Source organism: Erpetoichthys calabaricus, chromosome 6 (assembly GCF_900747795.2).
Source record: "Erpetoichthys calabaricus chromosome 6, fErpCal1.3, whole genome shotgun sequence".
Taxonomy (NCBI): Eukaryota; Metazoa; Chordata; class Cladistia; order Polypteriformes; family Polypteridae; genus Erpetoichthys; species Erpetoichthys calabaricus.
This window is the reverse complement of record NC_041399.2, coordinates 80,546,828-80,561,080: the sequence shown is the minus strand read 5'-3', so window position 1 is coordinate 80,561,080 and position 14,253 is coordinate 80,546,828. Positions and strand designations below refer to the sequence as shown.

The 14,253-nt window shown below is 36.5% G+C and overlaps 1 protein-coding gene across 1 annotated transcript in view; it reads left to right on the top strand.

Annotated features, from left to right (window-relative positions):
- smchd1 (structural maintenance of chromosomes flexible hinge domain containing 1) overlaps positions 1-14,253 on the top strand; it is a 509,382-nt gene that overhangs the window by 466,061 nt on the left and 29,068 nt on the right. The window contains 3 exon segments of the mRNA XM_051928888.1: positions 5,982-6,091; positions 6,408-6,478; positions 6,776-6,947. Of these exon segments, the coding sequence (XP_051784848.1) occupies positions 5,982-6,091; positions 6,408-6,478; positions 6,776-6,947 (353 nt within the window).

The following is a 14,253-nucleotide window of genomic DNA, read 5'->3' as shown; positions in this document are numbered from 1 at the left end:
TGGCTTTTTTATTACACGTATTGAAACAATGTAAGTCATTATAACTCAAATTTTTTCTGTTAAAGACCATGATTCACACCTGGCACCAACATTCAGTGGCATTGCTTGTGGCAGTAATAGATGAAATTGATCACATTTTCTGAATAGAATTTCACAGCCACAACTACATGAACATTTGCAATGCAGCTATTTAGGAGAAGTTAAGGATGGACAGGCTCTTGACACGAATGCAGATGAAATAATTCTAAAACAAAACTTTTAGTTTCAGCATGGCAACCATTCTGCAGCCTAAGGCTTTTTTTTTTTTTTTTACTACACACTTACCTGTGCATGACCAAGTATTTTCCCATTTACCACTGAGACTTTATGTCCTTTTAGTAGTGATGCCTCAGGTTTTTCTCACAAACAGGCTTGTTCATTACTGAAAAATGCATACAACATCAATGCCCTCTCAGAGCTTAACAGGTCGAATTTATTTTCTATCTTTTTGGGTCACAGAAAATAACTTCAACATAGATATGATCTGGGAACAAGACATAGCTAGTATCATGTTGTGATCTGTTACAAACTGTGTAATTGTTTTTGTGGCATTAGACATCATCGTCCCTGTGGCACGAGACCTATATAGGTCTGGATTTAAAGCACAAAGTCCCCAGCCATTATAATGTTATGTGTGTTCACATTAGGATTGGATTTAAATATGTTTTGGATAAAGTCCCTATCATTTACATTGGGTAGGTAGATATTTATCAAAATTACTTTACAGTTAAATAATTTATCTATGACAATCACATATCTGTCTTCAGGATCAGATACTACATCTGTTAGTACAAATGTTATTGTTCTATGTACAAGAATTCCGACATCTCTAATTTTCTTTGTAAAGCTGGAATGCAGTATTTGGCCAGTCCAGTCTCTGTGCAGCCAAAACTGATCCTTGCTTAATAACTGGGTCTCCTGTAAAAATACTATTTTGGCATTTAGACCTGTTAGGTGAGAGAAAACTTTCTTTTTCTTTAATTTGTGATTCAGCCCTTTAACATTCCAGCTTTGATCATGAACATCTTACTTCTGAGCTTTTGCTGTCATTTTATAGTCTTAACTTGAAGTAAGACAGCTTTGACCTTAATTTCCAGTTTTCCCAGGAGTTATTGCCATGAAGCCTAATTTTGTGTTGGCACTTATAATTATAAGGATTAAAAGAATAGATTAGTAATAGCTTGCTCTCTTTTTCTCCCCCCTAGTCCCCCCCCCCTTTTGCCTCCAAACGTGAGGCTAGACCACACTTCACAAAGTCCCAGTCCTATGACATACCTAAAGACAGAGCACGTCCATAACAAAACAAGCCCCCCAGCAGCGGCGTATAAGGATCAAAATAGAGATATCTATTGACAATACAGACCAGATACTACAAGCATAATCATAAAATATAATCTTAAATAGTCTTAACAGAGTAAACCCATGGAATGATGTTAAACAGTAGCCCTGGATAAGTATAGTAATTCTTAATGCAAGGGTATGATATTTATATAAAAAAAAAAAAAAAAAAAAAAAAAGGTATATATACATGTACACAGTTAAGTTTAAACTGTAATTTTTCAAAACACATGATGAGAGTTCTAGGTTTAGAGGGATTTGATCCCTGTATACGATTAGCTTTTGCTATCTCGTCTGATTTGAAGTCCTCTCCAGCTATTTTAGAGAATAGTTCAGCTATGAATTTCACTGGGTTTGGCCTTTCACAATTTTCAGGGAGAACTTAGATTCAGAAGGAATAATATTAGAATCAATCTTCCAGTGCAGCAAGTCTTTCTCTTGAGTGCTTTGCATTCAGAATTTGCAGCCATTGTTTTTCTGTCAGCGGTAGATGCCAGTTGTTCAGTTGTTTCAGTACGAGTTGAGTGTTTGCTCAACGTCTTCCAACTTAGCATCAAGTGTTGTAAGTTTACTCTCAAACGTAGATGGAATTTCCTGTATGTGTTCCTCAATTTTTTCTAGCATACCTTTAAAGGCAGCCTCAAAGCGATTATTTACACGTTTTTCTTGGTCTTTAATATTCTGAAGCAGCTTTTCGTTTGTCCTGTATATGTTCTTTATTTGTTTCCTTATATCATTTATTTCTTTCTTTACATCTATCATTAAATCATTCTTGAGCTCTTTTATGTCTTGAGCGGTGGTCATCACAGTGATCATTACCTTCAGCTCAGACCGCTCGTTTCGGTCTTCCCTCTGCGCTGCCTATGAAGTCAATGATTCCGACTCGCGAGGAGTGGTTGACAATGAGGAAGGTAAGGCTATTTTCAGTTTCAGTGAATCTTCTGGAATTGACAAGCTATCCTGGCCCAATTCACTTATACAATCGATCCCACTTTCGCTCTCGACTGGAAATGATGCTGTAGCGTCCGATCCCAAGAAATCTGTACTCTCGTCTTCTGTTCCAGGTCAGTTTCTGAAAGGCCATACCTTCAACTTGAACTTGATGACTGTCTAGGCCTGGGTGGAGCTTTAACACTAGAATTACCAGAGTCTACGAAAAAACTCGTAGATCCGGCCCACCTTAAAACCGTTCTCACCTCTCTTTTGTCTTCTAAATGTGCCGATTAAGACGAGCAGCAAGCAGCCAGCTATTCCATCCCCCACCGTCGCAGAACGTTCACTAAGGTTTCCCAGCTCATGCCTTGTTTGATTATCTGGGAGTGACTGAACTGCTGGAATTTTACCGTGGAAATAATAGATCGTTATTTGGAACACACGCATTTCATGTGTGTTCTGTTTCTACAGTAATCTGTGTAAACACATTGTTAAAACAGAAACTTTTTTGTATTGTAGTAATAAATGTTACAAAATGTAGACATAAACAATAGAATGTGTGAAGCCTGACGTCCAAACATCAAATAAATACTTTCACAAAAGGTTCAAGGATGATGTAACACCTTCCGTGGTGTAACGCTAAGATTTGCAGAATCAGAGCACAGCAGCCTTGCCTTTGAGACCCGAGTTCGATTCCCCGCTGGGGAGGAAGTGTTTTGTTTTTTTTCTTTGTAACCTCAAATGGACATAAAATTTATAAATTGGTATGCACTGTAAATCATTAAGTTTAAAATGTCGATCGCGGTTATTTCTGTTGATTAATTCATGCTTTTTTACTTAGATTCAGAACAGGAGCTTATTCAGCTTCTGATCCAACTCTAACAGCGCCACAGTATAAATTCACACCCAATCTGACGCTATTCGTTTTCAAATAATATTGCATTACTTTGACTATGTTTTCTGATTGGTACTATTCGCGTCATAAAATGATTTCATCAAAACGTCACATATATTTGTCTCTTTCTTTTTTTAAAATGTGCGTTGATCACCGCCAGCAACAGCAACTGGCCACCTGCATGTTCTTGCGCGCATTGAATAAGTTTGCGCTATATGCAATCATCAGATTCAAATGTTAACAGTTCACACACACGCAAGGATCGTCTTTCTTACATTTACAACGTGTGTACCTGTTACAATGTACTCACTTCTCTCTATGCTGTGGTTTCTATTAAACACCTGAAAGAAAGACAATATATGTGAAAACATCATCGCGCTAATGCAATATTATTTGAAAACGAACAGCGTCAGATTGGGTGTGAATTTATGCTGGAACTGGAAATTCTCTGATGTGGAATCAGTTCTGTATGGTTGTGGGTGTGAGTGGTGGACATAACTGGGAATTACTGTGAATGTGCGTGGTGTTTTGAGATAATGAATAGAGCTGCAAATTACAGGTGGTTGTTCAGTGTAATAGGAACCATAGCACAGAGAGGTGTGTACACTGCAACAAGTACACATGTCGTAAATGTAGGAAGGGCGCTCCTTGGGTGAGATATAGCTCGTCTTTATGTGAAAACAGCAGTGTCAGATGGGGAGTGTCTGATGATTGCATATAGCGCTGAAGTTACTGCTCTTTACTATGCTTTCCTCTGCATGTCCTGGTGTACAAAAGAAACAGCATACAGCAACATGTGGGGACTGGCAAGATTGGGAAAAAAAACACGCGGTCGTATGTATCGTGATACACTGCTGAGCTATAGCGCGTCTTTATGTGAAAACAGCAGTGTCAGATGGGATAGGGAAGGAGGATCCTGAACGCGACTGAGAGAATGAAAAGTGAATTAAAAAAAAAAAAAAAAAACAAGTACAAATATCATAAATTACACTGGCTGTTACAGACTGAAGTCAAATGTATCTTTTTGTTCTAAAATAGTAAAAATAAAAGCAGTTCACTTCTCAAAAGGGAGCCGTGCAAGATCGAACTCGTGACCTCTTGATTCCCAGTCAGCAACTGATACTGTTATGCCACGGCAGCAGACTTAGTAAATGAGTGTCAATGTTGCACACTAAGGTGGCTTTTTTTTTTTTCAGCAGTTATATTTTTGAATAAAAGCGCACCTGTTTTGTTATATTTGTACCTTTCATGAAAGTGTTTCTTTGATATTTGGACTTCAGGCTTCATACATTATATAGTTTATGCCTACATTTTGTCATTTACTCCTAGAATATGAAAAACATTTGTTTTAAAAATGTGTTTACACAGATTACTGTAGAAACGGAACACACATGAAATGTGTGTATTCCAAATAACAATCTATTATTTCCGCTCTAAAACTCCACTTCACTCCCAGATAATCAATCAAGGCATGAGCTGGCAGAAGTTCATGCACGTTCTAAGTCGGTGGGGAGATGGAATAGCCGGCTGCTTGGAGCTTGTCTTTATCTACACATTTAGAAGACAAAAGACGATGGTGGAGAGGTGCGAACGGATTTAAGAAGCGATTTAAGGTGGGCCAGATCTACGAGTTTTTTCGTAGGCTCTGGTAATTCTAGTGTTAACTGTCTTTTCAGTATTTTTCTGAACCCTATTTCTGCCGGTCATGTTAATATATGCTTGGATATACTGTAATTGAGCCTCCTCAGGTTAAGTAAATACTGCCTATTTATGAAGGTACCTATATCATACCTTGGTATGATAAAAAAAAAAGAAGAAATAACAGCTGCTAACGGAGTTCCGCTTCAGATGTCCACTTCCCGTACCAGACGAGACCAACTCCAAATATCATGTTTCTAACTAGAACACTTAACATGATGTCACTCTTCATTATCACAGAGATGATGACCCATAAAGGCAAGCTAGCTGTCCTTGGGGTTCAGACTTACTCATTTCCTAGGAATGTCCCTTTCCTCTTTCTTTAACCCTCCTGATTTAAAGGATTCACTTAAGTTGCTGCCTGTCAGAACATCACGCCATGCCCAACCTGCTGCCACACACCCTCATCTCTCCCTGTCCAGCCTAAAGCACCTTCCAGCCCAGCCACTGAAGAGCTCCTTGCAATATGCTACAATTTTTTTTTTTTTTTTTTTTAATATACAAGTGCAGTGCTGGGCACTGGGTAACTTATAACAATTTAGCATGTTTATAATTTTTTTTATCAGTAGCCCCCAACACAATTTTTTATTTTCAGGGTTTTCATGGTGGCCTTAGCAATTCCTTATTATATTTACTATTAAAGAGGTTTCTGAAAAGTAAGCATTTTTCCAATATGGTAATAAACACAAGTGTTCAAAAAAGTATAAAACATTGTATTTTTTTAAAAACTATAAAAACACAAAATATCAAAACCTACTCTTCAAATTGTTTCCCAAAATAACCGTAGCAAGTGACCTAGTAGATGTAATTAGTCTTGTCACTAATAAATGATACATTGCAAGCAACACCTTTTGGTTATTTTTGCTTACCAAGCATGTAACACAGAGGTTTTTAAGTGAAATATTTGACATAGAGGTTGTCTCACATGCTTTTCGTGGCTGCATCACTACTTATGAATTAGATGTTTACCAGTGACATGTTTCTCTCTCTTTCTCTCTCTCTCTCTCTCTCTCTCTCTCTCTCTTCTTTCTCCTCCTCTCATATACTGTACACCAACTAAATTGTTGTTTCCTTACAGACCTTTGCCTCACCTGCGGAATGGAAAGTGTCATTTTCAGCCAACCGGAAATCCAGTATTTGCAAGGGATTTGCTTATCTTTCCAGAACATATTGAAGACTGCAAAATAGGTAAAAGGTCAAAATTTCCTTTTATCACTTGTAAGCTCTTCTATTCCTAATGCTGAAATGATTAAGAATTTTTTAACCTTAAATGCTCTTTAAAATTAAATGTTAAAATATTAAAATACATTTGCTTGTTCAGTCAACGATAGTTGTTTGTGCACTTTGCCAATTAATTGCACAGTAAATATTTTTATTCTTTAGTTCATTAGTGTACTTTTTTGCTAAATGTTTAACTTATTAATAAAATGTGGTGTTAACATATAATTGGAAGACACCATGTCGATTTAGATTTCATGTGCATATATTTCTTTTATTCCTTCAGTGTTTGGCATGCTGCTAGGAGATTCCATTATTCTAGACAACTTGGATTCTGCTAATCTTTATAGAAAAGAGGTATGAACTTTATATGAGATACTTTTTCTCTACCATGCTATTAAAAAATAATCAGTAAAACATATGTTTATTTGGTAATTTTTTAGAATAATTGTTAGCTCTATAGATAAGCCATTTTCAATTTTCATTGAACTATTTCTATTAATGCTAGAATAGGAATAACAGTACTAAATTAAATTTTACAGTCTCTCCTTTCATATTATAAAGTTTAGGTTTTAACACTTGCAAAGGCAACATTAATTTTCATATCAGTAGTATTTTGCATTAATATCTTTAGTGTATTTTGCTTCTTTTTAGGTTGTTAAAATTACACATTGCCCTACACTGCTGACAAGGCACGGAGATAGAATCCGTAGCAATGGAAAATTTGGAGGCCTTCAAAATAAAGCTCCAACAATGGAGAAGCTGAGAGGAATGGTCTTTGGTGCTCCTCTGCCAAGTGTTTGTGCTACACTGGAAGCACAAATTGGTTTGTACAATGCCATAATATAATCAACTACCGCTAATCTACTAAACAGTTTTTCTATTTTGTATATACAACCACACATACGTTCTCAAACCTATTATATTAATTATGCCTTCACTGGGGTTTGGGAACAAGTTCCTGTCCAAGTAAAATTGGGTGCAGCTGTTAATGTTTTGGTATTTTACAGGTTAAAATGTTTAAAAATGTTTTAAGAGTCACATTGAAAATATATATATAGTAATAAATTCAAATTAAATAAATGTATATATAATATTAGTATTGTGTGATTATTTTATTACTTTTATTGTTACTACTTTTTTTATCGGCTGACACTTTTATCCAAGGTAACTTGCATCATTTGAGATAGATTTTGTTACATTTAATTTGTTTTTTCCAATTTGAGCACAGACAGGTGTAGCGACTTGGTCGTGGTCACATCTTGTTAGTAGTAGGGTTTGAATGCACATCCTCAGGGTTTTTATAAGTCTATGGCTTTTTATTCCACTGCAGCTAAGTTAACACTAGTGGAATTGCTGCTTATCTGTAAAACTTAGATAGGAAATGTCCATCAAATCATATTGTTTGTAATGTGACCAGTGAAAAAGCAATAATAGGGGTTGGAGATAAGTAACGATTACTCCTCATATTATTATATGATAAGCAATGACTTAAAACTGATACAGTTAAACACGTAAGATTGTACAGTCTTTGCTAGCTAGCTTTAATAATATGTGTGTTCATTATTTGAGCGTTTGATGTGCAAATAAGAGGTATGTTACCTAGTCAGACAAACACCACAGTAAAGACTTTATGGGACTTTCTACTTTTATACTTGTACTTTATTACTAAGAAAATAGAATAGACTATGGGTGCCTGAATTGCATATAATCCAACCTCAGTAGTGGTGTTTTTCAAACTTGAAATGTGCTGATATAGTTTATGTAACTGTTTATCTTATTTTGGATTCTTTCTTATTTGTGTAGTATTGCTGCTGTTTCACTCAAATGTCTCTTTTACAGCCTATATTCAAAACTTAACATCCATTTTAACTTTCCCATATTTACCTTTTCATTTTTCAGTTGGTCACTTCCCACGTCTGTCCTTAATTTTTTATGGAAAGCTGCAAGATTTTTTGTGTATTTCTATGATAAAGAATATACTTCTTTATTTTATAGTTATTACTCTTCAACTTTATAACATGTTGCAATATGAATAGATTTCTTTATATCCCTCATGCTTTTATTCACATACTGCCTTAGATAGGCAAGCAGCATTATTAAAGTCCTGTGACACTTAGCCATCGTCACTTTTCCTCCTCCATTTTTGAAAACTGTACAACACCACTTAAAAAACAAATTTAGAGGGGAATGTTTTGTTACGTAGTGTCCCATGGCACCCTATTTTCCTCTTTAAACTCTTTATTATGTAAATCTTAACAAAATGTTCCAAATCCCATACTTTTGTTATGCATATGTTGCACTAACTTGTATGCCTATGTCCTCAAGCAGCAAGATAGATCGATAGAATAAACTGGAGAGAATTACACTTTTAATTATCTATTATAAAGGTTAGAGGGAGATGGAGATTGGAGACTGAGACATACTGATATGCTGATATCCTTCTTGCAAGTTGAAGTACTGAGAGTTATGTGTTTGAGGTGTGAGAGTTGATTAAAAGATACATTTTGCTCCTTCAAACTTGTTTTGGAAATTTTTACACTTTTTTTCCCCTTAAAAATTTTTTTTCTTCACCCACACAGAAGCAAAAGCAGCTGAGTATCTACATGTACTTGTACTTCTTAGTTGTATTCAGAGTAGTGTTGGTGAAGTGGGGTAGTAAGCAATAGCTGACACCCGTTGGTAGCTAAAATCGGCAACTCTTTAAGTAAATGGCCGACGTCCTAGCGACAAATAGTTAAAAGTAACAGTGATTTCTTAGTGGGGGAAAAAGTGAAGTCATATAAAGAATACTTAGTTAGAGCATCATATAACTGTTTTAAATTGTGGCATTAATACTAGTAGAAAGCATGGGCATCCTATCAGAATTGATAAGAATTGTGTCACTCAGGGGTCAGTCCTGGGGCCTCTGTTATTTTTGATGTATATAAATGATTTTGATAAGAATATAAATAACAAGCTGGTTAAATTTGGAAATGATTCCAACCTAGGTATATTGGCAGATAATACAGAATCTGTTGAATCATTACAGAGGGACTTGGACAGCTTGTGGGCTAGGGCAGTTTTGTTGCAGATGAAATTTCATGTAAGTAAATGTAAAGTATTACACATAGAAAGTAAAAATGTGAGTACAATCCTCATGAAAATGATTTAGAAGTAGTAGTGGACTGGTCACTATCAACTTCCAAACAGTGTTCAGAAGCTTTTAAGAAGGCAAACAAAATGTTAGGTTATATAGCTAAGGAGGTTATTCTGAAGCTTTAAAATGCACTGATGAGGCCTTATCTGGAGTACTGTGGACAGCGTTGGTCTCCGGCCTACAAAAAAGACATAGAAACTCTAACAAAAGTCCAGAGTAGAATGATCAATCTGATTTTAGGGTTACATGGGATGAGTTAAGGGAAAAGACTAAATGAGCAGAGCATTTTCAGTTTAAGCAAAATTATAATAAGTGGTGACATGATTGAAGAGTTTAAATTTATAAAAGGAATTAGTACACTGGATCAAACTGTTGCTTTAAAATGAAATTAACAAGAACATAGGGACACAGTTGGAAACTTTTTAAGAATCGGTCAGTCAGTCATCATCCAACCCGCTATATCCTAACACAGGGGTCTGCTGGAGCCAATCCCAGCTAACACATGGCGCAAGGCAGGAACAAATCCCTGGGCAGGGCGCCAGCCCACCGCAGACTTGTTAAGGGTAAATTTCACATATAGATTAGGAAGTTTTTCTTCACACAGAGAACCATAGACACCTGGAATAAGTTACTAAGCAGCATGGTAGACAGTAGGATTTTAGGGACCTTCAAAACTAGACTAGATGTTATTTTAGAAGAATTACGTGGATAGGACTGGTGAGCTTTTTTGGGCTGTGTGGCATGTTCTTGTCAAAGCCTTAAATGCAAAGCACCTATGAGGGGAAGATATTTTATTTAACAGAAGGCATTCAGGGAGCATTTGAAAACAAATAATTGGCTAAGTGACCCGGTCCCTTTTAACATGATGGGCAATGGACCCAAGACAACTATACTTGAAACAAAGTTTGAGTGTTAAAAATATTTAAAGATCTCTTACTGATGGAAAATAATACTGTTGGATCCAAAATGACAATGTAACAAGTATTTTTATATTATTTTAAAAAGCTGGAATTCCCATTACAATCTCTAAATCATAAGCATATGGGAGGAAGGAAGTACACACCACTCAGTCAAATAAAAGCCATGTTTTGGACAAAAGAATTCCTGGTACCCATAACATTATCAAAACTAGTGGCAAGGTATGGAGATGTATGAACTGAGAAGCTATCCTGCATTGAATATTCTGGTATTACTAATTTTGGAATATTCCAATGACATTGGCATTCCCTTCTTTCTACAGTATTCAGTGCGGGAGTTACTCACTCTGGTTAGTGCAAAACAGACTGCCAGTCCCTGCTTTTGAAGAGAATTCCCACAAAATATTAATAGATACTACTACCACCCCACTTTACAGTGAGGATTGTATCACCTGACAGATGTGCAGTGTTAGATTTTACACTACACATATCACTTAGTGTTCAGACCTAAACATTATCGGACCTCAAGACTTTCTCTTGTATCTTTGCAATATCTTCCATATGATTTACAAATCTCTCTATTATAAAAGAAAATCTTCTGACGAGACGTGATGTTCTGAAGAGAGACAGAGACCCTTTCACTTCCCATGACACGGTCAAGTCACGTCGTACTGACATCTATTGGAAGCATGTTCCCATGAGACGGTGACCTAGGCAAGGAAAGTAATAATCAGCCTGGAGAAAGTGGAGTTGAAAATCTTGCAGGTCCAAACAGGGTCAGAAATAAAACACAGAGTGAAAGACACCGTAGAACTTCATAAAGACATTCAAAAACATTGTTTCCATACACATGCAGAGCAGGTTACAGATTATGAAAGCAGTGGAATTCAAAAGGCTCAAAAAAATCCTGGGCACGATACACACGCAGAGCAAGTTCAAAAATATGATAGTACTAAAATTCGAAAGTGTCAAAAAAAGAGAGTACAGATTGCATTCGCGCAAACAAACGGAAATTATTACTAGGTGAAATAACGGAACAGCAAAAAAAGATCAAATATATGGACATAGGTGATATGTTGGAAGTATGTAGATATTGTAAGGTTTTAAAGTTTAAGTCAGAGACTTGTAGATCGTCTTATTCGTGTTGCTATCAGGGAAAAGTACTGTTGCTTCCTAATGAAGAGGCATTTCCGCAAGAATTCAAAAATTTGTTGTTTGGTGAAAGTGAAATCCATAAACACTACAGGTAAAATATATGTGTCTACAATAATCTTTTCGCATTAACAACATTCAATGCACATAATGTTGATTTACACAATAATGGACCATACGCTATGAGAATCTGTGTTCCCACAACAATTACAGCTACGTTTACTTAAAAAAAAAAAAAAAAAAAACACAATTTGGTCAGGTGTATCTTTATGATCACAGAGAAGTGATGCAACATCGAATCGAAATAGTTAAACGATCCGACGTAATAGAAATTATAAAGATAATAATGGATACAAAACCATATGTCCAAATGTATCGCCCTTTACATGAAATTTATCAGCAAAGCACGGACAAAGAAATTTTCTTGGAATTCTATATGAATCCAAAAGATCACAGTCACATTTATAATAAACCCACATGTGACGAATTCTCAGCAATAATAGTTTCGAAAGACAGAGATATCCAAGACAGATTAGATATTCGTGTACAGTAATCCCTCCTCCATCGCGGGGGTTGCGTTCCAGAACCCCCCGCGAAAGGTGAAAATCCGCGAAGTAGAAACCATATGTTTATATGGTTATTTTTATACAGTATTGTCATGCTTGGGTCACAGATTTGCACAGAAACACAGGAAGTTGTAGAGAGACAGGAACTTTATTCAAACACTGCAAACAAACATTTGTCTCTTTTTCAAAAGTTTAAACTGTGCTCCATGACAAGACAGAGATGACAGTTCCGTCTCACAATTAAAAGAATGCAAACATATCTTCCTCTTCAAAGGAGTGCGCATCAGGAGCAGATAATGTCAGAGAGAGAGCGAGAAAAGCAAACAAATCAATAGGGCTGTTTGGCTTTTAAGTATGCGAAGCACCGGCACAAAGCTGTTGAAGGCGGCAGCTCTACACCCTCTCCGTCAGGAGGAGAGACAGAGAAAAACAAACAATCAAAAATCAATCCGTGCCCTTCGTGCTTTTAAGTATGCGAAGCACTGTGCAGCATGTCGCTTCACAAAGCAGCTGCACAGAAGGGAGCAACGTGAAGATAATCTTTCAGCATTTTTAGACGAGCGCCCGTATTGTCTAGGTGTGCGAACAGCCCCCCTGCTCAATCTCCCTACGTCAGGATCAGAGAATGTCAGCACAAGAGAGAGAGAGAGAAAAGTAAGTTGGGTAGCTTCTCAGCCATCTGCCAATAGCGTCCCTTGTATGAAATCAACTGGGCAAACCAACTGAGGAAGCATGTACCAGAAATTAAAAGACCCATTGTCCACAGAAATCCGCGAACCAGCAAAAAATCCGCGATATATATTTAAATATGCTTACATATAAAATCCGCGATAGAGTGAAGCCGCGAAAGGCGAAGCGCGATATAGCGAGGGATTACTGTATATCCAAACGCAAAGCATGATTCATCATTTATGTCAAATACATCGCCACATGCTGACCATTTACTCTTTCCTTTGCTTTTCAAGATGGCGAAACAGGATGGTCGTACAATATGAAACAAACGCATTCAGAAAAACAAATAACACCCACACAGTATTTCAGGTCAAAATTAGTGATACATTCCCATGTAATTAAAACCTCTTCTGTCATCTCAACGTCTATCGCAATATTATATTATTATAGCGTATATAAAAGTCGCAGCTAAACATCTCTTCTTTATTAAATCGAATCATGCTAATCTTAGAAGAGAACATATGCAAGGTCTCATTGATTACATTCAAAATTCAAATATCAATAGTTCAGACAAATTTAAAATAGGTAAAGCAGTAATATTACCGTCATTATATCAAGGTAGTCAAAGAGCATTGCAACAGTTATATCATGATGCAATGGCAATATCCAGAACTATCCCTCGGCCTGATTTATTTCTTACAATGATGTGCAATCCACAATGGCCAGAAATTCGCAGCTTCTTGAGAACAATTCCACTGGCTGCATCGGCTCTGGATATTCCCAATTTCGTAAGTAGATTGTTTTATCACAAAGTCTTAATTTTTATTGAATGAACTCAATACAGTGTTCGGGCAAAAAGGAGATCTTGATATGCCATACGTATTAAAACGTTAAGTTTCCCGTGAGAATAGATTTTGCAATGACAATTAACAAATCACAAGGGCAAAGATTTGAAAAAGTTGATTTATAAGAGACAAAGAAACGCTATTCACTCACGGCAGGTTATACATTGCATGATCACAATATAAGACCAAACACGGAATCAAAATTCAATGCAAGCTTGAAGAGAAGTTCATTCCAAGTATTGTTTTAACTGAAGTTTAAAATGAAAAGTCAACATAATGCATATATAACAATTCCCATGGAAAAAAAAACACTTTACATTTTATTTCCACAGGACCAAATCTGGGGGTTGGCAAGCAGGGGGCAGAGCCCCCTAGTTTTTATTAGGAAGAACTTCATTTTCAATCCAGGGTTCTTTCTTGCAGTTATTCCATAAAGGTTGTTTTTGTGCAGTGACTTCACTTCTGCAACTCATTAAGAGTGGCAGTTGGTGTCACAGTAGCCTTAGTGACAAATGCCATTCTTTTTTCAGCATCTAGGTTTAGAGGGACAGTGTGACTTAGTCAGTGTAGCTGTACTTTTAATATTTTTTCACTTCCTCATGGTGGACTTCACACTGAGGTGTTTTAAGTGTCTTTGAGACGGTGTTTTATTCTTCCCCAGATCTGTGCTTCTGTACAGTTATATCCCCAACTTATTTTGAATGCTCTTTTGTCTTCATTTGTTGTGTGTGTTTTTTTTTTTTGGAGAAGGAGGATTTATCATAAATTAATTGAGAACAGGTGGTCCACCCATTTTTTACACAGGTGGAATCAACAAATTGGGTGTGTTAGTAAGGTAATA